Source organism: Drosophila subobscura, chromosome A, assembly GCF_008121235.1.
Source record: "Drosophila subobscura isolate 14011-0131.10 chromosome A, UCBerk_Dsub_1.0, whole genome shotgun sequence".
NCBI lineage: Eukaryota > Metazoa > Arthropoda > Insecta > Diptera > Drosophilidae > Drosophila > Drosophila subobscura.
The window spans coordinates 2,806,277-2,832,250 of record NC_048530.1 but is presented as its reverse complement, the minus strand read 5'-3'; the positions used below and the strand labels follow the sequence as shown (position 1 = coordinate 2,832,250).

Genomic DNA, 25,974 nt, shown 5'->3' with positions numbered 1-25,974 from the left:
AATCTAGTGGGAATGCACCCAACATAACGTTACTCAGAGGAAGGATCACTATGGAAATTGAGGGATGAAGATGGATGAAGATGGATTGAATATATAATTTATCGCCATTATGCCAGGCCTCGCGGTCCAAAGATATCCTGGTTTAATGGCGGCAGCTTCTGATCTCTGTGACACGTGTGCCAAGTTACTTGAAGTTTAATGTAAGGATTGAATGTCGTTGCCTGTGTCGAAGGTCTCTTGTAAATGGCGCATCGTCTGTTAATTAAGGCATTACCATTGGGGCCATCTGTTACCCTCCAGATGGACACTGACCATAATATTCACACGATTTTTTGTCAACCACTGTGCCCACAAGGCTGGCTGCCCGGTTCTCGGTGCTCTGGTGGCCAAGACGTTTAGACGGACAGACGCCTCTGGCATATAATTAAATCATTTTCCAGGCCGCGCCAGAGCAGACCAAGTTTATCCGGTGTGTGGGACGCGGGGGGCAGGCAACGCAAATTAAATGGTATTTACGGGACCAATTAGTCGATGGAGTTTTCCAAAAACTTTTCAACGTGCAGCCAATGACCCCAACCCCAACCCTACCCATTAACTCAGCGATAGCCGGAAATACTTTTGACACCCTTTTATTTTCTTTCCTTTCGTGGAGTCCTCATTTTGGATCGAAATGTTCAAGCTACTGGCCGTCTCTCTCGCGGATCTGTGGACGCAACGGTTCACCTTTGCCCGCATGGGCCTCGACCTGCAGCCTCTGGCGGGCACTGGCGATGGCGTTCTGCGTAGGCCCATTCTATATGGGATTATGGTGCTGGCCACCAGCTTTGAGCTGTGCACCGTCTGCGCCTTCATGGTGCACCATCGCCACCAGATCGTGCTCTGCTCAGAGGCGCTGATGCACGGCCTGCAGATGATCTCCTCGCTGCTCAAGATGACCATCTTCCTGGCTAAGTCCCGCGATCTCATCTCGCTCATCCACCAGCTGCAGGAGCCCGTACCCAGCCGAGTGGTGCGTCGCGGCCAGCTGCTGGCTGCCATCTACTTTCTGATGTGTGCCGGAACGAGCGTCTCCTTTCTCCTGGTGCCACTGGCCCTGACCATGCTGCGCTTCTACCAGACGGACCGGTTCGAGCCGGTCAGCTCTTTTCGTGTGCTGTAAGTGAGGATCAGACCATCGGATCAGCACAGATAATTGTCCCCTCCCCATCCCCACCCACAGACTCCCCTACGATGTGACCCAGCCGCATATCTATGCCCTAGACTGCTGCCTGATGGTCTTTGTGCTGACCTTCTTCTGCTGCTCCACGACTGCGGTGGACACACTGTACGGCTGGTTCGCCCTGGGCCTGAGCTCCCACTACCGCCGCCTCACCGCCCAGCTGCAGCCTCAGCTGCTGCAGTCTGATCCATCCCGCTCCGACCTGGGCCTGGGCGAACTGTTTGCCCAGCACTCGCGTCTCCTGGCACTGGTGGCACGCTTCAATGTGGCCTTCCGGGAGATCGCCTTCGTAGAGGTACTGGTCATCTGTGTGCTCTACTGCTCCGTCATCTGTCAGTACATCATGCCGCACACGGACCAGAACTTTGCCTTTCTCGGCTTCTTCTCGATGGTGGTGACCACACAGCTGTGCATCTATCTCTTTGGCGCCGAGCAGGTGCGCCTTGAGGCGGAGCGTTTCTCGCGGCATCTATACCAGGAGATGCCCTGGCAGCGCCTTTCCCCGAGCCATCGAAGGCTGCTGCTGCTGCCCCTGCAGCGTGCCCAAAGCGAAATGGTGCTGGGCGCCTACTTCTTTGACCTGGGCAGGCCTCTGCTCGTTTGGGTGAGTTTGGGTGAAAGAAGCCGCAAGGGAATAATTTATATAATTATAATGTCCACAGATCTTCAGGACAGCTGGCTCCTTTACCACACTGCTGAATGCGCTCTATGCCAAATACGAGACAGCTTGAAGGATGAGAAAATGAATGTAATGCTTTTTTGTTTGGGTTTTTATTTAGTTTTTATTTAGGTTTAAGATTACATTTAACAGCTGATTGGTTTTTTTTGTCGATTTCTCGCTTTTATGTACACACACAAACATAACTAACAAATTATGCTCAATTAGACAAAAAAATACATTACATTAGATACGCATAAAGATACATATATAAAGATAAAGATAAAGATAAAGATACACATAAACATAGTGGACTACGGGCTAAGATTAAGAATTAACAACTTTGATGCAGGACAAACAGACAGACAGACAGACAGTACAAAAAATAAAATAAACACACATTTGGATGGGATTGAAAGGGATTTCGCCTGGCTGGCTGGCAGAACTATTGACGATGGGGCAGTGGCAGTGGCAGTGGAAGTGGCAGGGGAATGGAATGAAGCAGAACATTTGGGTTGCAACTCGAGGGGGAAACTTAAAAGTTAAACGCAATCGATTTGTGGGGGGGATTTGCATTAATCTGGAAATAAAATAAATAAAACTAACAGTGGAGAGAAATGGAAATGATTCGACTGCCGTCACACAGCGGCACACAGATCGGATCGGAACGGATCAGATCAGATCGGATCAGATCGCACCGCTTAGCTGAGAGCCAGGAGCGGCTCCAGTTCGAGTGGATCCGCCTTGGGACTCGCCTTCTTTCGATACTTCTTCTGCAGCTTCGTCTTGGCCAGCTTGGACTTGGACTTGGAGGTGATCTTGGCTTTGCCAGCGTATTTGCCGGGCGACTGCTTCTGCCGGGCCGACTCCTCCTCGAGGGCCTTCTCCCGGTCGAGCAGCTCCAGCTGCTCAAAAATGTTCTTCGGATGGGGATGTGTGCTGGGTGCGGTGGCATTCTTGGCCGCATACACCACCACGAACTGGGAGAATGCCGAGTCCGCTGGGGTATTAATGTCGGCAAAGTCACGGAAGTTGGCAAATTGCTCCTCCGGGTAGGTGTACTTCTGGACAAAGCCCTCGCTGGGCCGTCCATGTCCGTTGTTTGCGTCCCCGTAGATGTAGTCGCTGTTGTCCTCCGGATGGTAGGGCATCTCCTCCTCCGGGTAGAAGGTGCCGCCCCTCAGCACACCAAAGTCACCGCTACCCAGAATGCTGGCATCGAAGTTACGCTGCTGCGGATGCACCTGCGACTGCTGCTGTGGATGAGGATGAGGATGAGGAAGAGGCTGCACCGGCACCTGCTGCTGCTGCTGCTGTTGCGGGTGTTGTCCCGGCGCCAATAGCGGCAGTGGCAGCGACAGGGGTGTGCTCTCCGAGACGGTGCCGTGTCCGTGTCCAAAGTAGGGCCGCGAGTGGCCCAGTGGCGGTGCCTCGTGGTAGAACGGGGGATAAAAGTTCTGGGCCGCCTGGCTGTGCGAGTCGGCGCCCACATCGGAGCGGGCCACCAGAGCCACTTTCGTGTTTGGATTGGCAATGGGACGGAACTGCTCCTGCTCTGGCTCCTGCTGGATGGGTGCCTGGAACTGCCTCGGCTGCAGCTGGGTGCTGGGCGGCATGTGGAAGTGCTGCTCCTGCGAGCGCAGCACCGTAATGGGGGTAAAGTCGTTCGGCTCCATCAGCATGTCACCATCTTCCTCTGGGAACTCCTCCGCTGCAAAAGAAAAGAGAAATCGATCAGCTAGAGACTACTGCTTCAGTAGGTGGGAATGTGGATGTGGACTTGACGGTGGAAGCCACTCAAACCGAGTGCCGCCACAAGTGCTTGCTGCCCGCGGCTGCCTCGAGTGGTGCGTGGCGGTGCAGAGGAAGACTCTTAATGTCTTTGTGATGATGTTTGACATCAAGTGGTGAAATGTGTTGCCGAACATGTGCTTGTGGGTCCATCATAGCCATAACGACGACGATGACTGACACCACGACAGAGACAAACGCTGACGCTGAGAAGGAAACGAAAGTTTTTCGACATCATTTCCGCTCAGATGAATCCCTAAAAAAGGTCACACGGAAATGAACTTCAATCCAGTCGATGGATTTTTCTACAGTCCGCTGAACTATCACGATTCTCTTGTAATTGGAGACAAACTTTGCAAATACATTTAAAATTAGGAGTAAAATTCATCTTGGAGTCGTTGAACGAACTGCCCAACTTGTTGTCCATTTTGGCCTGGAAATTCTTTGCTAATTTTATCTCAGGTAAGGAACCCGAGCCCCTCTGTGTGTTGTTGACTCTATGGAAAATTCTTGTAGCAGACTTGGACAGACTCCGGTAACTCGCCGCGAAGTCGTATGCCAACTCAATTAAATTCGTCCAGCGAGCTCTGGTCTGGCTCTGCGTCGAAGTCCGAGTTCAAGTCTGGTTTGGCTCTGGGAACTGGGATCTGTGCTGTGTATGTGCATGGGGTCTGCTCAAGCAGTCAAATGTCGTATCGATAAAAGTCGATAATAATGTGAGCCGTGGCAGCGGCAGCTGGCATAAATTGTAAGCCGTCCCGTCCCATGTTCTAGGCATAAATGTTTTGGCCCCTCAACCTCTTCGGCCCCACTCGGACTCGGACTCGGACCCCACCCTCAGCCAGGAGCTGGAGCCGGTGCCGGAGCGGAGCGCCTGCCTTTCATATGCTGCCTGCCTCCACTCAATTTTTGGTTTCAACACAATTGTTGTTGCTTTTAGTTGTTGTTGTTTTTTATTTTGTTTTGTTGGTGTTTATGTCTCTTTTTTTCAGCCTCTCTTTTTGTTTGGAATTTTTCAGAGTTTTCACTGCATGCAATGTTGGCGGCAATTTCTTGGCCTGACACCCGCTGGTAATTTCTATACGCTCTCTCAGTGGGTATCGTGGCATTAGCAAGCAGTTCCATTGAAGCAGTTCCCAAGCTAACATAATCTCAAGCAGTAAGAATTCGAAGGCACAGCGAGAACAAGTGCACTGCTTGATTGGTGGTCACTGATTTCGCAGTCTCCCTGCCTTACATTGGAACTGCTTGCAGTTGATTTCAAATTCTTAGATTAACTATTGATTTGAGGTAAAGTTCCTATGACATTTGTGATTTATCGGCCATGAAAGCCAGTGGCTCCGCAAGAGTATTCGGTGGTTCGGCCTCTCCATGCCGCAGTTCCTTTAATGTTGAGAGCTCTGCGACTGGCAAACGCTGAACATAATGAGTTTGTTAAGTGTAATTGGGTAGTGCTTTGGCTCTGCGGACTCCCGGCAAAAAGTCCGAGTATATTTTTGGCTGTTGGTGGTTTTTTTATGTTTGTTTCTTTCTGTTTTTTCGAGCGATGCCTGATAGTGTTCGGTGCGCTGCCAGAAATGGGTCAAACACATCGAGCGATATGTCGTGTGGTAAGTATAGATTACTTTATTATTATTTATTTGCCTTGGTGGTGGCTAGGGGCTGGTGCCTGGTGCCTGGTGTGGTGGCTGCTGCACGTTTCGACCATTCGATTTGGCTAATTTAGAAAATTGCCTCGTTTTGTGCCTGGTGGCTGTCTGGCTGCTAGCTGGTGCCTGCTGCCTGCTGCCTGGTGGGATCTGAATCTGGCCACTGCCACACATAATCGATCAAAAGATACAAAAGACACCCAAAACAAATTGGAAAGCCATCGATCTGTGTGCATTTTTAATGCATCCAGAGCCAATAAACAGGGACAGGCATTCGGTGGCGACTCCATTGTAAAATCAAATCAGACAAAATTGTTGTGTCCAAGAGCATAAATTTGTAGTTTCTGTGTCTCTGTTTTGGGGTGTCTCATCAATCATCATTCAAAGCGAAAAGAGTTGCGACTGAAGCGAAAGAGCCAAAGCGGCTGCCCAATCGTCAATAAAAAGTGAATAAAACAGACAAAAGTCCCACAAAAAACAAATGAAATCAAAGCAAATAAGACGTCACGAAATAGGGCTTTCTCCAGTCTTCCCTGCAGCTGAATTTTCATCTGATCTTCATGTGAGTACCACACAAGACTCTTTCTTCCGAGTTGTTTTCATTGCATTGATGTAGGTGAAGTGCAACAACATGTGTCTCAGCTTTATGCTTAATTGTAATTCATTTAATTCATGAGAGATCCAACAACTATTGCTGAGCTTTGGCAATTCGTCCAACAACCCGAAACTCGCGAGTTGTCTAATTAAAATGGGAATTATGAAAGTGCTAAAAAGACAAAGCGCCATAAAATCAGCCAAAAGGAAAAGTGGAGTAAAGCAGCGAGAGAAAGGCATGCGAGGAGAAGGCAAGCAGAAGGTGCACGAGCGTTGGATATTAATTATAATTATATGTTTATACAGATACAGATACAGATACGAGTGGGAAAAAGAGGAGCAGCAGTGTGGGGCACTTGTAACATGATGACCCTGATGACGATGTTGTTGCGTTCGAGTCTCTTGGCACGACTCGCGCTCCACTCTGGCCTGGGTACAGTGGGGCGTATATGCGTTAAATTGAGCGCGTCGTGCCCACAACCAAACATCCAACCAACCCATGGGTGTGTGTGTGTTCGAGTGTGCTGTGAGTGTGTGCAAACACCATGACATGGACATGTGTTTAGTCATTTACTGGCCACAATCCAGCGAAAATTGCACATTGCGATCGTCAGAGTCACCCGGCAGCCCGACAGCCAGCCCATCGTCTGTCTGTCTTCTCGATGAGACTTCTTCAATTTCAGTTTTTGCTGATTGTATCTGATTGCTGTCAGCTGTGGCTTTCGGCGTGGGCGTCAGCCGTATAATTAACACATTGTTATTGTCTGTGTGTGGATGTGTCTCTGTGCCTCTGTGCCTTGCCGCACATCTGCATTTGCATTCGTATCTGTGACTGCGTATCTGTCTCTGTGTGCTGCAATGTTCGCTGGTGTTTGGCTGAGCAATGAGGCAATTGGGCATGGGGGGAAGCGTGTCTAAGTGGGCGTTAAATGGCCGCCTCATTGCGTCCACCATTATCGTCGTCATCATCATCATCATCGCCAGCCTCTTGGGCAGGCCCACTTATCGCCTTGCACCAAGCGGACATATAATAAACGATCCCCAGCTGAAGCACCGCCGACGTCTGTCTGTACAAAGATGCAAATGAGCAGAGTCCAGGAAGAGTCGCAGCAATCAAACTGCTACTTGGCATGCCCAATGCTTTTAGAGTTGCAGAAGTGAACGAAGATGGTTAAGCAGTGCTGAAAAACGGCTTTATGGGGGATTGCTTCTGGGACATTGATTAGAATAATTCTTAGCCTGTAGTTTGACAACCCACATGAAGAGCTAGGATTACAAGCACAAACTCACATTGCCAGAAAGCTGCTGACGTTAACCAACACTGACAGTTCTAGTGGTACTGTACAGAACTGGAGAATATTGCAAAGACAGTTTTATTGAACGATTTCTGTTAACTTGATAACTTTTGTGGAGGGGTAACACTTCAGGGAGGACTCTGCCAGCTGTAGCAAGGAAACATTCAACTTATTGCAACACTCTCAGTACTTGGTCTCCCCTTCAGATTCCCAGCCTCCTGCTGCCATCGTCGAAAGACATTCGCCAACACTTTCGTTGCATTTCCCAAGCCTCTCCATCACTCATTCAGCTCATATTCATTTCAGTTTCAGTCTTATCCATTTTCACCATCGCATCGCCTGGAGCTCCAACTTGTGGCTGCGGCTGTGGTCTTGGCTGTGGCTGAGTTAGCGGCTTGGGGGCACTCCCCAGTTAAAGTATACCCGCCGCTGCATCCCCTGTGGCAAGTCATCAGCGGGTCTATGAAATTTTCCGGCACTTTGTTGGCACTTACAGCACCGCATGCGTGTAAACACACCGATCAGGTCGTGGGTTGTTTCTTGTCCGTCTTCCAGTCTATCTCTGTCCTGGTCGCTGTCTCTGTCCCTGTCTCTGTCTCCATCAGCGTCTCACTATCTCAGTTGCTGTCTCAGTGTGTATCTGTGTGTATCATAAATTTCAAAATCAAAACGAGCTGCAATCGTCACTTTCACTGCTGCACCGATCCACAACAGGTTGGGGGTATTCAAACAACATAATTATGGGAGGGAGAGAGGGAGAAAAGTACCGGGTATTATTCGTTTCTGGGAGCTTAGCTTTGACCTTTTGTCAGTCAATGTCAGGCAGCCAATACTTTGACAGAGAACTTTCACTTTTCAGCGATCACGATGGCATAACCTTTTGTGCCCCATAATTCTGGATGGAGTGCATTTATTAGTCGTGGTCGTTAGACCCACTCAAGTTGGGCAGCGGGGGAAGACTATTAAATGGTAGATGGGGTCGGGTCTGGTCTGGTCTGGTCTGGCAATGACAACTGTCATCGTCGTGTCTAGGTTATTTATAAGGTCGTTTTCCAGCAGTGTCTCTTGCATTCGTAACGAAATGTTGGCAATTAGCTGCTTTTTATGTTACAATTTAATGACACTTTTGTCTACGTTTCTGTGCACGTACATACATATACCCCGGAGTATCTATCTCTCTGTCTCTCTCTCTGGTTTTTTCGTGTCATGTTTTCCGCATTGAGGCGAGCCAACAACCTTGAAGTCGAAGCTGCAGTCGCACTTCATTTGTCTTCATTTGCAATTCGATTTGCACTTGACTGTTTGGCCGAAAAGAATCTGGCCAGAACCAGCCGCAGCCGCAGTTACAGCATCAGTCATGATGATAATGATGATCACGACGACAATTATGATGATGACTCAGCTTAAGCTGGTGCTGGTGCTGATGCTTAGCCGGCCGGCTATGCAGGCGGTCAATGTCAGTTTTGGTTCAGGGTGGGAGGCCTCACATATAATATATGCACACAAATACACATGGATGTTTGTTTGGCTGAGAAAATGCAATCGGACGAGTCGTCGAGAATCGCATTTCAAGACAAACCACTTGCCAGGCAGTCAGCCAGTCAGCTAGTCAGGCAGTCAAGCAGTTGGCCAAGCACATGCTGCCCATTAATTGTCAATAATAATTGCCGACACTGAGAGAGATGCGGCTCGGGGTTGCACGATGCTCGATGCCCGATGCTCGATGCTATAAATTACGAGGTGAGGGTGAGGCTGTGAGTGTGGCTTCAACTCCAACTCGCAGGTCTCTTGGTGTTCATTATGTTAGAATAAATGGTTTCTATGCCATGGTCTGGGACAGTGCCAGGCAGTGTGTTGGAGCGGCGGCGGAGTGACACCAAAAAGCCAAGCCACAACAACCAAATTCATGAAAACTGAGCAGCTGAGCAGCTGAACAAGCGAACAAGTAAACTTGACTGCCATTTACGATGTTTGTTTGCTGTTTGGATCATAATTAAATTTGCATTTTTCTCTCATCGCTGTGAAAAAGCGTCGGTCGAGGTTGCAAGTCCAACTACAGCAAGGGGCACGCCCCAGACTGCTGCGTCGCACTTACTCATCTCGAGACCAGCTCGAAGGTCTCCTCTATCCATCATTCTGTCTCTTGGGGAGTGCTCTCCCAATCAATTCCTGCTTCCGCATGGGTCAAAGGCAACAAACAAAATGTGCGGGCGGCCCGGCCCAACCCTGTTCGGAGTACGCAGAGGAGCGCACATCTAAGTATCCATAATTGTCAGGCTTTTGTGTGGTGTACACTTGAACTTTAAAGTTCAGAGCGAGCAAAGAGAATGACATTTAACTTGACCAGCAGAAGAGCTCAGAAGAATTCTGTGCGAAATGTCAGGCAGCCGAAAAAAAAGAGAGACAAAAGACTCAAGACACGAACCCACAAACCACAAACAATGATTTGTGGCATGGGAGTGGCTTTTGCTGCATCGATCGTGGATCGTAGATCGCCGTTCGGTTGATATATATGTATATATGCTGGATCCATCTTCGATTCAACTCGATTCCGTATTCAGTCAGCAAATTGGCATTCGCATTCAGTCGTACTTGTAGAATTACTTATTTCAATGCTCAATGCTAGAATGTATATGGCTTTGTCTTTCAGTTTCTGTTTCAGTTTCTGTTTCAGTTTCTGTCTCTACTGATTGCTCACCAATTATGCCAGAGAAGAAGCAGCTTAAGACTGACTGACTGACTGACTTGATAAATGAGTCTGCTCCGATTTGTATAACATGATCTAACTTTAGCATTGGAGCTAATTTCTACACACGCGGCAATTAGCCATCTTTTAGCCATGAGCCAAAGCTAATTTTGGTTTCCATTTCAATTTCTGTTTCAGTTTCAGCTCAAGCTTTGTGCTCCGATCTTCGTGTCTGGCATGGCAAAAACATGATCTCCATAAGCTATGCATAAGTGATTCGATTTTATGTGGTCTCTGTGCATGCCCCGACTGAGCAACTCCGACTATCCCGAGAGAGCGAACTACAATTCCTATAAATCTTCCACTCAACGATTTGCTGGCTCATTGATTTATGTGTCTGCGGAGCAGCAGGCGTGTATCCATCCATGATCCACCCCCTCCTTCGGGTAGCCGCAAACAAATGCCTTTATTTATGACAACTTCAGTGCGGAGCCGCCTGCACTTAATTGAGTTGCCATTGCCTTGTGCACTCAATCTTCGAGCAGTTCGAGAGTGTATCGCCGCTCTCTCGCTCGCTCGCTCACTGCCTCCGCTACTGTGTTGCTGTGGCTGTGTTGCTTTAATGGCTTTCCCCCTAGGGGAAAAATAAGTGACATTATAAAGTCATAAAATGCATTCATTGGGTTCGCGTGGAAAGACTGCCTAAGAGGATGTTGGGGACCACAACGCTCCTCAAGGTTAACGCAGTGTCAAGTGTGCGGCATTTGTTTTGGCTATAAATCCACATATAATTATATGTCCATTATCACGAACATTAGTTCTAGTTACTGCTCTCGTTCCCTTTGGTATTAAAAACATTCCAACTACCGGATTCACCTTCTTTTAATAGCAATTATTCCTCCGCCAGTTGTGGTTATAAATTTGGCTATTACAAGATCCCCCATGCCTCGATTTAAATGGCAGTTGTAATGATGTAACGATGATATTTCAATTTTAGAACCCATATGTGACTTCCTTCCACCTGCCACAGAGAGATATGCACAGCCTTATGACTTCAGGAAGTATCTTTCGCACTTGGGTCAAACTTGACTCCAATTACCAGTCACCATTCTCCAGTTTAGTTCTCATTAACCTCTCGCTTGGGCTGTGAGCCGAAACTCTGTGTGTGTGTTATCATTAAGTTGACTCTGGGTCTGCCTCTGACCCCGGCATCGTCATTGAAATGATTCATTAAGCTGCAGTTTTACGCCAGACTGAGTTTTGCTTGTAATTAGAGCTGGGACTAGGGCTCGGGCTTGGGCTTTGGCTTGGGTCTGAGCCCCCCCATGGGGCATATTTCCGGCTGACATCAGGGCTATTGTGTTGGTTAATGGCTTACAATGCGTTAAGTGTTGTAATGACTATGACCCGAGGCGGGGCCATGAAGCTGGAACTGAAAATGGAGCTGAAAATGGAATTAGATCTGGGGCAGGCACCTGTTCTATAGAGCCACCTGATGCTCTCGTGCAGCGGCTCAGGCGTTTGGCCATAACTCAATTTGTTAACACAATTCCCCAGCTGACAGAATGAAGCGTTGCATGCCACGTTTCTGCCGCACCATTTGCCACACGTCAACCGGAGATGGAGACGGCGACAGGGACAGGGACAGGCAGGCAGCCTGGCAACTGGAAGTGGAGACTGAGACCTCAGCCTGACATTGGCCGCCCGATCGACTAATTGAACATGACATTTTCCAATAAACAACAATTACTTAATGTCCGCTCATTCTTTGCCTTTGCCTGACCTTAGCCAGAGACTCTTTTTCGAAATCGTTTAGCTCTAGCTCAGCTTTTGTTTTGTGTTCTGTGTCTTTTGGCTCTGTTAAAATGCCATAAATTATTAGCAGAGCAGACCAGCAGCTCAGCAGCATTGCTGTCGAACGATCTCTCTGTACTTGGGCTCTGCGATGAGCTTCAATGTCAAAACCAAGCCAAGAACAACAATGCCAAGCAGCTAAATGTCAAACATTTTGCCAGCGAATTCTTGGCCAGCATCTGTTCGCTGGCAATTCAATTTGAGGTACGGTACTCGTGGAAATGATTTGTTATGGCTTTTCACGAACATCAAATGCCAGCAAGCCAGTCAGCCATCGTAGAACAAGGCACATTAGCTGCTCCATCCGATCTGATAAATCAAATTTGTTCTATTCAAAATTCAGTTAAAGTCAGCCTGGTGTCGGGGTCACCATTTGGCAGGGGGACAGCATCGCGGAGATTATCGAAATCTCCGCGGCAGTGTAAAGGATCTTAAAGGTTCACAAAAATATTCCAATGACAATCAGAGCGCTGCAATGGATCATCTCAAATCTCTGCAGACTCTTATGATAAGTGGAATTATCCTTAGGCGATTTCCCTTAAGTACAAATTTAGAATCTATTCCGCTTGAGAGTACTACTCCTTCTTTTTAAGATCCCAATGTTTTGGCTGTTAAAATGTGCATCAAAAATAGATATACTTCAATGAGAAAATGTGGAGGAACTGAATCCCGTATGGAGTGTCCCGAATTGATCCCAACAAACTCTTTCTTTAACACCAACCCATGAAGCAGTTGGGTTACAAAATACACTTTTACCTCACTTTTTCGTTGCCAAGAAACCAAACAAATTTCAACAAAACTCGCTGGGAAAGATCATTCATTCAGTGTAGGTTTCTTAGACTACCTCAGGAGCACAACCAGATCAACCATTGCTTTGATTAGGAAATGGGACTAGTAAAGCATTTCAGATTATAAAAGGAAAGTGCCTGCGATCCAAGGATGTAATGGGAAAGCATATAAAACCACAGCGGGAAAACCCTGGGCTGAAGCTGAAGCTTCGTGCATCTAAATTTAATTTTATGTCCCATAAATAATACGTATAAATCGACAAGCGACCGAATGCCGTTGAGCCTAATGAAATATGCAGCATGCAAATGTTTTATACATGTATTTAATGCACAACATTTTAGAGCTTGGCATATTTCTTGTCCAGTCTGATTAAAGGGTATACCTGCTGGCCTGCTGCTGCCGCTGATGGTGCCAAAATAGAAATAACAAAACAAAAAGAAAAGAAAAACGTTGGCAATCCGCTTGCCAACCACTTGATCTGCCATTATGTGTATTGGTTACCATTATTAATCTAATGAAACTGCCAGTTAGTCACTCACGCGGTGGCTAGAGTGCCAGTGCTGGCGCGATCGCTCACCAACGTGGCTCAGCAACACTCTTGGCTGCAATGCTCTTGGCCAAGAGCAGTTGCAATGGCAAAACTGTGCGCTTTCCTGTGTGTATTTTTACTAGTTTCTGTCGCAGTCTGTGGGTCTCCGTTTGAGTTTGAGTTTGCTTTTGAGTTTGTGTTTGCGTCTTAGTTGCTGGCAATAATAGCATTTAAATGGCTCTTTTAAATATTATTTATGACTTTGCTAACTGTTGCATGACATAAATGTGTGGCTCGGGCTGTTGTCGCTCCGTATCGCTGTATGTGACCCTCGAGCACTCTTCCACACATAAGAACATGGCCGAGGGAGTCACAGACAAACGGACAGACAGACAGACAATTACCTTATTTGTAAATTATGTTTAGATCACATCAAATACGAGTACTCGTAATCGTACGAGTACTCGTAATCGTACGAGTACGAGTACGAGTCTTTGCCAATGCCTGGCCACAAATGTGTAATAAATTACTGTATCGTAATCATTCTCGCAAGAACTGTTCCCATCGTTAAGTCTCATTAAAGTTGGTTGCCTTTGTCTCTGTCTCTGATTCTGACTCTGACTCTGGCGTCCACCCGCTAACGTTCTTCCCTATCGCCATCATTCACATCATCAACAACAACAACCACAACAACAGACACATCATCAGTATCTGAGTGTTGTAGAACGAAGAATAAAGAATTTGTAGAAATAATTATATATAATGCTGACTGGCCAAGGACGGGCTAGTTAGTTGCGTTTTGTTTCTGAGGTTTTCCCATTTTCATACTTTTGTTCTACTGATTGACTAACTGACTGAATGACTGAATGACTGACTGACTGAATGACTGACTGACTGACTGACTAACTGACTCGTTGCATGCCTCACTGATCATTGTGCAGCGGCTGAGCGCTTCGTTGGGCATCGCATTTGTGCGACTCTACACTCTGAATGAAGTGTGTCTGTTTGTCTCTGGGTCTGTAGAGAACATATATGTATGGAGAATAATGTTTGTAGTATATCCATTCTATGCTCAGACCTATTCCATGTACTTTTCTGATCGCTTGTGCAATGCACTGAGCTGCGCCTTCGAGTGGGTGCCGTCAGTCGGTCGCCGATGCTGAGACAAAGGCAAACTCGTCTCTCTGTGGGGGCGATGGGCGGTGGTGGCTGGCGGTGGGGCTTGGGTTTTGGCTTGACGATCAGCCAGGGGTTGAGGTTGATAGTAAGGTGCGGAGGGGGAGACCTGGGTGTTTTGAGGTGGCGTGTGGTGCCAGCGTTCGTCTCACATATGATTGCATGTGGCAGCCAATCAAGTGTTGAAACAGATGTGGAATAAATAACCCGAATGCGGTTCAAGTTTTCACTTCTCTTCAGTGTTTGTCAAGCAAACAAAGGTATTGCTCAAGCCCCGCACAACACTCTCTAAGAAAGAGGTCAAATTATAAGAGTGCATTGCAAAGGATCTCTAAGCTCCCCAGGAAGTTCTCGAAATAATCTATTTAGAAGTATTTCCCCCACTGACGGCACGTGCCGCTCGAATCGCTCTTCAAAGAAATTCAGCCTGGTGCAAAAACAATCGCAAATGTCTAATTATAATTACAAGAAAAATGGAAAGGAAAAGGCATCAAAACCGAATCAAAACGAGAAGGGACGTGTGAGACGCTTCTTACGCGTCACAACTTTTATACCCGGCACTCAGTACTACATCTGCACTTTAGCGGTTATTTGTCCAGTTTTACATTTTTTCTTCATCTGTCATCTACATCAACAACACTACTCACACCAACACGCTCCTTTAGCTCGCCACCCTCCCCTAGAAACTAACTGCAGAGTCGCGGCAGAGTCAGCGGCAGAGGCAGCGGCAGAGGCAGAGGCAGTGACGTGTCAGGGGCCAGGCCATAAACAGCGCGAAGCAGAGTGTAAATGCTGCGGGGCGGGGTGGGTTTGGCCACTGCAAACTAATTTCTTCATTGTGGCTATAATAATGATCCAATCGGATCCCAATTTGGTGATCTGATAGATATGGTCATTCCCTACGGAATGGCGTTTTTAGTTTTCTGTTATCTTCAAAATTGTAGATTTGGGAGGTTTTCGCCCTTTTGCGGGGGCGGAAGGGGGCGGGGCTCATTTTTGAAATACACTGGTTTCAGTGTGAGCATACAGCAGTCTGGTGCCAAAATTTGGTGGCTCTAGCTCTTATAGTCTCTGAGAACTAGCCGACAAACAAGACGGACGGACGGACAGACGGACAGACGGACAGACGGACAGACGGACAGACAGACATGGCTCAATCGACTCGGCTATTGATGCTGATCAAGAATATATATACTTTATGGGGTCGGAAACGTTTCCTTCTGTGCGTTACATACAACCGTTATCCGCACAAATACAATATACCCTATTTACTCTTCGAGTACCGGGTATAAATACATCACAATAAACGCCAAACAATCAGACAGCCATCGAGTTTAGATCGGATGAACTGTGCAAAATCCAGCTATGATTAACGATGCGGCTTTTGATTTCATTTGATTCGATTTGATTTGATTTCTGCTGATTTGATTGGCTTCAACGGCTGTGGCTGTGGCACGACCCTTTCAAAATATTTACAGACAAGGGCGCACGCGCCCGCGCCCTAAGATTTGTATTGTTGTTTTTTGTTTTTGCAACATTTGAAGGTCACCGTGTGGAGAGTGGAGAGTGGGAAGAGCGGGGAGTGGGGGCAGTGGGAGTATCGAGTGAAATGGAATCAAATCAAATGGAATGAAATGGTGAAAAAATCCATTATCATTACCATTACCATTGCCAGATCAATGTGTTTTTTCTCCATGTCTGAATGGCTAATTAGGTTGCAATTGCACACTTGGCGTATGCGTGATATATCAATGATACCGAATATCTCTGGCTGTGGCTGTGCCACCAAAAATCATTGGGAGCACTGAGTCAGCACAATGCGGCCACAAACACGTTTCCAGGCCAAAAGCCCAAAACTGGCAACGGTGCGCGGCGATCCGCGATCTGCGATCCGCTGCCTGGAAGCTCGGGGGCCATGGCACGTTCAGCGGTGGGGACAGTCGGACAGTCAGACGGTGGACAATCGGACAGCCAGACAGGCACTCAATGTGCAGCAAACGTTTTACTCGTAATTCGTTTTGGGTTTTCTCTGTCTGTGTGTTTGTGAGTCTTTTTGGCCAACAAGGTGAAGGTTAGGCGACAAAAGCCGCCAGCTTATACGAACACAAAAAAACAGCAAACCAAAACCGCTAAATGCCAAAACTGTCGCCAAAGTTTTTTGTCGCCAATGCTCCGTGACCGATAGCGACCAACCTGTAATGGATACCCTCGATACCAGCCCATAAAAAAACCTAAACCCAATCCAAGTCTTATGCAAATTGCAGCTCTTTGGCCTGCCAAAACAATTTGCGCTCCGAATGCTGAGCAATTACATACATTTGCAACTTCTATATAGTAAGTATAAATGGATATATATACAATGTATCTATGGATACTTTTTCCGCTTGGCTCTTGTGGCGTTTAGTGGTAATTTGTTATGCAATTAATCTAATGACCGCACAAAACAAAACAGAGCCACGAAATTGCACAGAGACAAGTGTCTGGCTGCGATCGGGCAGTGAGGATTGAGGATTGAACTAGATAATGTGGCATGAAAGTTCCCCTTTTGATCACCCAAATTGTACATCACGCTCAATCAAACCCGAAAAGGAAGCACTCGGAAAGTAAGGTTTTAACTGCTGATTGAAACAATGCTGGAGTCCATTTAATAATCTCCAATCAACTGAGCTTCCCCTTCGTCGCTAATAAAGATGTATTTTTGGGGGCTCTCTGTGGAAACATTGTAATCAGAGTGGAGCGCACTTGATGCCACGGCAAGAGAGAAAGAGGAACATTAAAACAACACTCGGGCCAGAGGGCAGTCATCAATATCAAGTGGCAACATGCCATAAAGCAAGTACAATCGCAATCAGAGTCGAAGTCGAAGTCGAAGTCGAACAATCCCAATACCCAATCCTGAACTCCAATCCAAATGATGGCTGACATCTGTGAGCGGCAATGCAAACAGAGGCCCAAAATGATTGTTTACTCATTGGTTGGTTGGCTCATCCTCCGACTCTGCGGCAGCTGCTAAACTGATGTCTGATTGATTTTCGTTGGAGAGAGGGACAGGGACTGGGCACTAGGCTGTGGTCACTGGGCACTGGGCTCTGGGCACTGGGCTCTGGGGGTGATTACAACATTCCCTAACTGATCATTATGGGCATAACGCAATTTGCATTTAAGCGTTCAAATCTGTCTGTCTGTCTATCTCTCGTTTCTATCTGTCTTGTCTAACAGCTTGGCTGGCTTTTTGGGAAATGGAACGTTTGTTTTGTGATTGATTGCAATGGCCAGCGGTGCGTGTCGAAAATGGCCAAAATGTCCAGTGGGCCCTGCGCTGGTGCGCGATCGGTGCGATCGGAGAGCGAGCAATTACGTTGTTTTCACTGCGAAAGCGAAAGAAGACATCATTAAGTTCGTATTAGTCGCTTGCCACATCGTCAGTCAGACACACAGACAGCTACATTTATCCCCCCATTTTGTTGAACAAATTGCGCCAAATATCCGACACACATTAAGGAATAAATCAAATAAAAAAAGCATAAGCCAAGAGTTTAACGCTTGTAACTGCGATCACAGTCCGAAATGTTAGGACGAAAGCGAAAACACACAGACACAAAACGCAATTAATCAGTGAGCGGACCTTCGGCTTGAAAGTCATCAAAACGAAGCAGGATTGCTCTTTCCGAAAGGGCACTGACCAACACTGTTGCGAGGCATGCTTTAGGAGGGTAATCAGCTCGGATTTATGCTTTTGTTACTAACAAATACCAATTGGATCAATATTTAATGATACAGAAACCACAACTAAGGATTGAAATGTCATGGAAACATTTCAGAAGCAACACTGACTGGACATCAAAGTGGCATCCAACAGAGGGGAATACAGACAACACCTATTCCCGTAGCTCATATGTATATCCTCAAATAACTAGTGCCAAAGTCTAGTCGCGACACCAACCTAAATCGACATCGAAGATACCCTCTGGAAGGGCATTCGTAGTCAATTTATGTATAAATCTGTGGCCCAGCATGTCGCACATTTTCATTAATTTATTTAATGTTGCAAATAAAATGCAATGGGAAGGAAAAAAAATGAAAAGAAATAAATTTCAAATGTGCCGCTCCGCCGCGTGGTTCGCTGTGGATTTTGATTAATTTGCGGCCGCCACTTTCGCCCAATGTGGAGCAGATTGGAGGGACTCCAGCGATATTAATGAGTTGAGCTAATTATGCTATACACCCGCCACCCGGCACCCGCACCTGCCTCTCCGATTATATAAGCCAATAATACTCATCGATGTTAAACTGGAGTGTTATCGATCGTTGGATTTGCATAACTCGATGATCTACGATCGATTCAGTGTGCCCTCCTCCAGCCCCCAATCGCCAATCCCCAATCCTCACTCCCCAAATCCTAATCGCATTTTGGGTTGTCGCTACCGTTCGGCGATGTCATTTGTTTTCCTTGTCGATTGCGGATCGTATCGCATTGGCTCGACCCATTGCCCAATTGAGTCTTGCCCTGGCTGATGGATGGCGGCATTTCTTTCATTCAACGTTTATTAACGAGTACATTTTGATTTTGGTTTTTGATTTTGATTTGGACTCCAATTCGCATTGCACAATAACGAAACGCAAACACAGACCCAAAAATGTGTGTAATTACACTCAGTCGGGCACACTGAGGCCCACCGCTGCCCACCGAGGCGGTCTCCATTCAAACAGTTTGCCGAATTTAAAGGTTAAGCCTCACCATTTAAATTTAACAGCCCACCAAAAAAAAAACAAAATAAAAAAAACAAAAAACAAAAAACACAATGCCCCAGCCACGTCAAGCGATAAACGAAATGGGGCTTTGTTCCAATTTTATGCACTTACTTAGTTTGTTTGTCTGTATAGTACGGAGAAGTCTGTCTGTCTTGTCTCTGGCCAAAGTTCAAAATGTTAATTGCTGGCAAAAGGCAAAACGCCTTCACGGCAATGGTCAGGAGAGCAGCCCACAGACCACGGCGAAACCCCAAACCCAAGCCCGTAAACAAAAATTAAACTACAAAAGCGGCAACATTAAGTCGATCAAGAGAACCGCAAAAAATACTTTGAAATGTGTGAAAGCCATTTCGGGCTGAGCTGGGGGAATCCCCTACTACGGTGGAACTTACTGGCGATGGAAAGAAAACTCAGGGAATATATCCTCGGGGAGTGTGAGGAAAACGAGAAGCAAAACTGCCTTTTGCTTGAAGTCTGTCGATTAAAATGCAGCAATAACATTTGCATGGCATCTTTTCTCACTCATTTTACAGTTTTCCCAGCCACCCGCCAAGTGTCTCTCAAGATCACGTCAACAAGTCTCGGTCTGTGTCTGTCCCAAACTCCTTTCGAGTATATCACACTCTCTCAGTGTATCGATTTTCCGCAATACAAGTTCAATTTTGGTGCCAGCACTCTTCTGGCCACCGCAACAACGCCCACAGGCACACCCACGGGCTGCCACAGCTGGCTGCAACTGCAACTAGAGACAACAGCCAGAGATACAATAACAGCAACAGTAGCCAGAAAATTAAACTCCAACGGTAGCCCAAGAAGCGAAGTGATACAAAACACATGAAAGGGATATAACATTTAGTTTGGGAGACGCCGAAGATTGTATGCGCTTCAAATGAAGAAGAATTTGTTACAATTAACGCAGAATGTCGTCAGATTTTTAGCATCTGAAAGGGAGGTTTTCTGCATTTTATAGTTTCAAATCAATTAATACTCTAATAGGAGTATTCCTTAATTCAGTTAACGATTTCCCATGCAGTTGAATGTTTAGGTTGTGCATAACTGCTGACCCCTTTTGCTGTGGGTACTCGGAGAAGATATTCCTACAAATATTTACTATGGTATGACATGTAATTTGCCATAGATTTCGAAGGATGCATTCGTCAGTGCATGTACTCTCTGGTAGAGCATCGTCGTGCTCGCTCGTAAACATGAAACCATTGACAGGCCCAGATCTGTCTCCCTCAATGTGGGCCCCCAGGCAGTCGATCGGCAGTCAAACGGCAGTCGTTGTCGATGCTCATAAATTGGTTAAATAATAAATTGAATATTGTGCGAGTACTCGTATGTACATACATGGATATATGGATAAGAATGAGTATGCCGAGCATGTGTGTGTGTGTGTAACACACAATACACAAATAATGTTGCATGCAACATCGATTATATGGTTTTGGTTTCGGGATTGGCACTGGCTATGGCTCTACCTCCACCTCTACCTCTGTCTCTCGACGATTACGTTATACATGATTTTTGTGTACGTTTTTTTTTGGGGCCTTTTCACTTATTATTACTTATTATTTGTATTATGCGAGGCGCGCTCATTAAATTTCATTCATTGTGCAAATGAATGGCAATTGTTCGCCTCGTTTTACGGACTTCAAAGCGAGCATCTGCGTGGATGGCTCGCAATGCGCGTTGAGGTATGCACTACGAACGAGTAGGTGATGTGATTATTACATGTCTGAGAGCTAACCCAAATTGGGGGCTGCACACTCCCACTACCCCCCAAACATCATTACCATCAGCAATAGCAGCATCATCATCATCATCATCATTATCATTATCATCAGGTCCAACATCTTTGTTGGCTTGATGGTTTTGGTGGCTCTTTGACAACTCATGGCTGGGAAAACTGTCACAAGGCTTGCGGTTGGGGGCTGAGAGCTGTGATGCAACCTGAGGTCTACTTGGGTTTGACTTTGGCTCAATGAGTTGCTGAATAAAAGTATATAAAGATATATCCATGGTGTACCCACAAACATACTCATGTACATCTCAATTCTATGTCTTGCAGAGCTGATCATCTTCAACTCCATCTTCAGCGCTGGCTGCATCTCCTTTGATTACAACACACAACCGTATCGAGCATTGAAACGTAACTAGGCATTGTTTTTGAGCAGAGAAAAATAGAAAATGTGTCTGGGAAAACTTTTTAGCAAGGAGGATGGATGTACATTGTACATACACTCGAACCTGTGGCACACTCACTCGCCTCATGACATAATGACACAAAGAGAGAGACAGCGGCGAGCAGCCGCAAAACAGATGCGAATGCAGATGGAGTTGTCTCGGAGTCGGGGCTGTGGTTCGGCGAAGAGGCCACAGGCCATGACAAAGGAAAACATACGGAAGCAAGTGCAAAATGCGGTCTGTGGGTCTCCCTAGTCACAGTTCCAGTCCCAGTCTCAGGCTCAGCCCAATCTCGAAGCTCTCCTCTATTCCAGTAATTGCTGAAGATGTCGTAAGCGCGGCGAGATGTCTGGGAAAATGTTATTTGATACCCGCCTTTGTCTCTTTCTCTCTCTCTCTCTCCATGTCACAGTTCCCTCGTATATCTGCCTGCATCTTTTTATTTTGATTAATTTGCTGCCTTTCTTTTGATGCCATCCGTCGGCTTTCGCCCTTTTGTTATATGGCTTGTTGGAGTGTTACTGACAAATTAGCAAGTTGGGCTTACGAGTATTCCCTTCCTTCCTTCCTTCTGTCAGCTCTCCCCCTCCACAGCAAGTGTGCAGTGCGGCATGTGAGCAGTTAATTGAGCTTAACACCCCGAACACAAATGCTGTAATACCCATTACCGATAATGATGAACCCGGAATGGGTATTCGAGCGGAGAATATTAGATATAAATTCAAATTAGTTTTCACATTCGCTGAAATTTTGTGGCCATTTCTTCGAGTTCATAGAACTAGTCTGTGGCTGAAACGAGTCAACTCCGGATCCGAAAATCGAAGCAGAAACAGCAACAACGAAACCTGCAGCCAAAGTGAAAGCGTCGGGGCCACAAATCAAAGTCAGCAGCCGCTGCGGCGCTCAACTTGACACTGGCCATTGGCCATTGGCCGCTGATGGTCGACGGTCGACGGTCGGCGGTTGACGGACTTTATGCGCCATAATTCTCAGTTACGAAGACGGAGACAATGCCCAGATCAGCGTAAAGACCGCGCCAAAGGTATATGGAGATAGAGACGCTGCTTAGAGATAGTTTTGGGGGGATGGAGAAAGAGAGTTTCACTTTCGCAGGCAGCTCTAATTAAGTCTCAGATGCAGAGGCTGATGCTGAGACAGACAAAAGTGGATGCAAAATGATTGGACTTACCATTTTGAGTGGCAGCTGGCGCTTCCTGCTGGGGCATGCCCATGGCCAGGGTGGCCACGGACAGCAGGGTGAGCAGCAGGCAGCCACCGATTAGCAATCGATTTGTGGCCGCTCTTGTAGCTGCTGTCGATGGTGATTTTGGCAATGTTATTCCTGATTTTCTGCTAATGGAAGCTGCACTTGTTGTTGGGGCTATGAGGCTCTGGCTGCTTCTCGGGCATCTGCTCCTCGTGTTGGCCATCATGGTCGCTGCTTCTGCTCGATCGCTTTTGTTTGTGTTCTGCTGTTGAATGAATTCTCGTTATGATTACGTCTGTCGTCAGCTCGATGGCATTTCACTTTTCACACTGATCGAGGAGCGAGAGTTCGAAATGAATGCCAAGCAAAAAAAAACACAAAAACAGTTTGCAACAGCAGGGCAGCTGCAACATCAGCGGCAAAAGAAACTGCAACAAAAGACAACTGCAAAGTGAAATTTCACTTTCGTGGATTCAAGTGGATTTGGCGATGCAGAGTCCAAGAGCAAGTCGTGCCACAGACTCACACACAAGTACTGGTATGTACATGTATGTGTATGTTTATGTGTATTTGTGAGGTCACGCACTCCAGCAAAACGAGCGGTTGATACCCTCACTAGCTGGGAGTATGAACCAATCCTTTCAATCCTACCAATACCAAGAAAACCGCGTAAATTAATTCGAAAATAGACTTTAAGATGGAAACTTTGAAATATACGTAAATAGAAGAAGACCTGCAGAAGACTAGGACCTGTAACTAAGAGATTCTCGAATGGAGCAGAAGATTTGATGGTTCCGATTGTGATTGGGAAACTCTTTCCATATTTTTCCCGCTCTTGGGAGTTATCAGTTTTAAAATGTACATTAATATTGGAATATTTACATTTGAGTTCCAGATTCCGGGAGCAATCTGAAAAGAGTTTCTTTCCCAGCCTGGAGAACTTTGGAAAGTTTAAATTGCTCTCTTGAGACTTTAAAAGACTTTAATCGCTTATGGGAAAACGTATCCTTGCAGCGCTTCCCGAATGGGGATTGGCGTGAAACTCTCTTCTAGGGTATTCGCACTTCGTTGCCGCATAGACACGTTTCTAACGTTCACCATCCTTTGGCTATTATGTTGTGCAGTTTTGCCATTGCCGTTGTTGTTGCCTTTTGTTTTTGCTTTTTTGTTATTGCAGCTACAGGTAAACTTTGCTCGTATGGCTGTCATCCTATCGACTTCGCATAAAAGTCATAAAAATAAAATTTATTTTGTTAAGCAGCAACTTGACTTGCAGCAGCTGCTCCCTGCTGTTGCTGGTGCTGGTGCTGGTGCTGCCACTGCTACATGCAACGCCAGGCGGCAGCCAGCACTTTCGCAACAATTTTTGTATTTTGGCCAGTTTTCTAGTTATGGCCGCCTCGGCCATTGTTTAGTGCCGCTGTGCAGGAAACTATTAGCGCGGAACACACACAAAATCAAATCAAAAATCAAATCCAAGTCCGAATTCGACTCCGACTCGGAGTCCGAGCAGCAACAACAACAATATTCCATTCGGTTATTTGTTCAATTGTACTGTAATTAATTTGCATTTCGTTATAATTTCGAGTGGTGCTCGTTGTAGTAATTATTTTTTTGTTTTTGTGTTTTTTCTCATTTTTGGTTTCTTTTTGGATTTTGTATTTGTTTTCTCATAATTTTTCAAGCACTTTTTCCTCTTTTGGGCAGTTCCTGAAATGCGGAAATGGCGCGTAATCACGAATTCAACTTCAAATGGGGCAAAACACTCCAACAAAAACAAAAACATAAACAAAAAACATAAGCTAGGAGAAGATGTGGCAGAGGAAAGCGGAGCAAATGCAGCGCCTGGCAAACAGATTCTAAACGCGTTCAAATCGCGCCCAAAACGCGTTACGAAAATCGCTAAGAAATCGCTAGCAAAAAGCTAGGGAACCGCTGTAACTGCACAAAAATTTCATTCTAAAACGCGCGCAGGACTTTGCGACCGACTTCTGCTGCTGCAGCTTCCCATTTCCGCGCTCCTCACACACACAGGCACGCAAACGAAAACACACGCATACACATACACACACAGGCACACGCAAAGTTTTGCAGCTCTTACGAGAGGGGGGTGGGATGTTGGGCGGGGGGGCCGGCGATAAGGAACGAGCGTCGAGCGGTCGACGGACGATGGCGGCTGAAAAAAACGCGACGTGTCTAGCGCTCGCTACGAACGCGGTCTGAACGGCGCGCAGGCGCCGACGTTAGCTTTTAAGGCGGCAGTGGCAGTGGAGAGCGCAGCGGCCGAGCTAGACACAGAGAGAGCGCGAGAGAGATAGAGAGCGAGAGCGAGCTGTCGCCGAGAGCCAACCACTGCCGCCTGCTGTATTCATGAATGAAGCACGGAAAAGAGGCAGGCATCGGAGACACTCACTCGATCAGCTGTGGCAGCCCCTTAGCTTCTGCGTCAACGTTTGCGGCTGTTGCTTTTGCTCTTGCTGTTGCTGTTGCTGTTGCGGCGCGTCTGTTTCTTCTCGTGCCCCACAAACCGGTAAATGTTGTACAACTGTTTTGTGTGGCTACTGCTGCCGCGGCAGCTACCGTTATGGGCGCTCTGCTCCGATCTGCTGCGGTCAGCACGTGACGTATCCGCCAAAACAGAACCGTTATGGGGATAACTTTTGACCAGCTGTGAAGAGCGAGGGAAGGGGAACTAAAACCAGGAAGAGAATGCAGGGCAGAACGGCGATTGTGGAGAAACACTCAGTGAAGAGAAGGGAAAAAGGAAAGGGAATAGACGAAAAAGCGAAAGCAAAAATTACCTTTGAATATCCGCAGGGAAAAACCTGCAGAATAGGCTACCATGATTCACATCCCTAAACCATCTGTCCAGCATTGAATGTTTGATTTAAATTATAAATAGATAAAAGTGTTTCAAATTTATAGAACATAACTAATCCATTAGAAGTTTGTTAGGAACTACTCGCTCTCTCCTTACTGGACTCTTCTTTCTTTTCCAAAGCGGATCTCATCCTGAAATCAGGAACTCTACTTGGAATATCTTACCATCAGCCCTAAGGGGCGTCGGTGGTGTAATGGTCAGCATAGTTGCCTTCCAAGCAGTTGATCCGGGTTCGATTCCCGGCCGACGCACATTTAACTTTTTTTCAATTTTTTCATCTCTTTCTGTATTTTTGCCTGCTTTCTATTGAAATAGTTCCTAATGGTGCTATTATGTTATTCTTTTGCAGAGGAGTTTCATATGAACCTCATTTTATTTGAGTGTGTTTGGCGTATTCAACAGGCGGGAGCATTATCTGATTAGTTTTGATTCATTTGTCTTCATATTCTACACTTTTCCATTAGCTCATTGGTTTCCCAAGACCCAATGAGGGCGAACCCTCAGACTATCTCCCGATTGCCAAATACCCAATGAAGCCCTCAGGCTGACTTCGGCATTCCCCCCACATCTGATTAATTTTGCTCACTCAATTCTGCTCTCACTGACTAAACCGCCAAAAGGGACAAGTTAACAGGCCTGTCAGGTTTCCTCAGCTTTTGCACAAGCTCTGTGCCCGAATCGATGGCCATAACGAGCCGGCGAGGAGC

General features: G+C 46.5%; 2 protein-coding genes and 1 non-coding gene across 5 annotated transcripts; 2 read left to right on the top strand and 1 right to left on the bottom strand.

The window, feature by feature from the left end:
• Positions 1–670: 670 nt before the first annotated feature.
• Positions 671–1,950, top strand: LOC117892692 (odorant receptor 1a). Its single transcript, XM_034799106.1, has 3 exons — positions 671–1,155; positions 1,220–1,823; positions 1,882–1,950. Exons 1-3 carry the CDS (start codon positions 671–673, stop codon positions 1,948–1,950), a joined length of 1,158 nt encoding a protein of 385 aa, XP_034654997.1.
• A 214-nt stretch (positions 1,951–2,164) lies between these two features.
• LOC117902200 (developmental regulatory protein wetA) lies at positions 2,165–24,600 on the bottom strand. Of its 3 annotated transcripts, XM_034813424.1 has the most exons (4): positions 24,488–24,600; positions 22,369–22,715; positions 15,680–15,681; positions 2,165–3,583 (listed from the first exon to the last, which is right to left on the bottom strand). In XM_034813424.1, exons 2-4 carry the CDS (start codon positions 22,610–22,612, stop codon positions 2,579–2,581), a joined length of 1,251 nt encoding a protein of 416 aa, XP_034669315.1. In that variant the 5' UTR covers positions 22,613–22,715; positions 24,488–24,600; the 3' UTR covers positions 2,165–2,578. The 3 variants fall into 3 exon arrangements, with proteins under 3 accessions (XP_034669315.1, XP_034669296.1, XP_034669307.1); XM_034813405.1 differs by lacking the exon at positions 15,680–15,681 and having other exon boundaries at positions 2,165–3,588; XM_034813416.1 differs by lacking the exon at positions 15,680–15,681 and having other exon boundaries at positions 2,165–3,588; positions 22,369–22,651.
• An 846-nt stretch (positions 24,601–25,446) lies between these two features.
• Trnag-ucc lies at positions 25,447–25,518 on the top strand. The gene has a single exon. It is a non-coding gene; the product is annotated as a tRNA-Gly (tRNA).
• Positions 25,519–25,974: the final 456 nt, after the last annotated feature.

Coding starts and splice junctions, on each gene's coding strand:
- LOC117892692 (XM_034799106.1), top strand. CDS start 671: ATGTTCAAGCTACTGGCCGTCTCTCTCGCGGATCTGTGGACGCAACGG. Junction 1,156..1,219: donor GTCAGCTCTTTTCGTGTGCT/GTAAGTGAGGAT, acceptor CCCCACCCACAG/ACTCCCCTACGATGTGACCC. Junction 1,824..1,881: donor GCAGGCCTCTGCTCGTTTGG/GTGAGTTTGGGT, acceptor TAATGTCCACAG/ATCTTCAGGACAGCTGGCTC.
- LOC117902200 (XM_034813405.1), bottom strand. CDS start 22,612: ATGATGGCCAACACGAGGAGCAGATGCCCGAGAAGCAGCCAGAGCCTC. Junction 3,589..22,368: donor GCCAGCTGCCACTCAAAATG/GTAAGTCCAATC, acceptor TTTCTTTTGCAG/CGGAGGAGTTCCCAGAGGAA.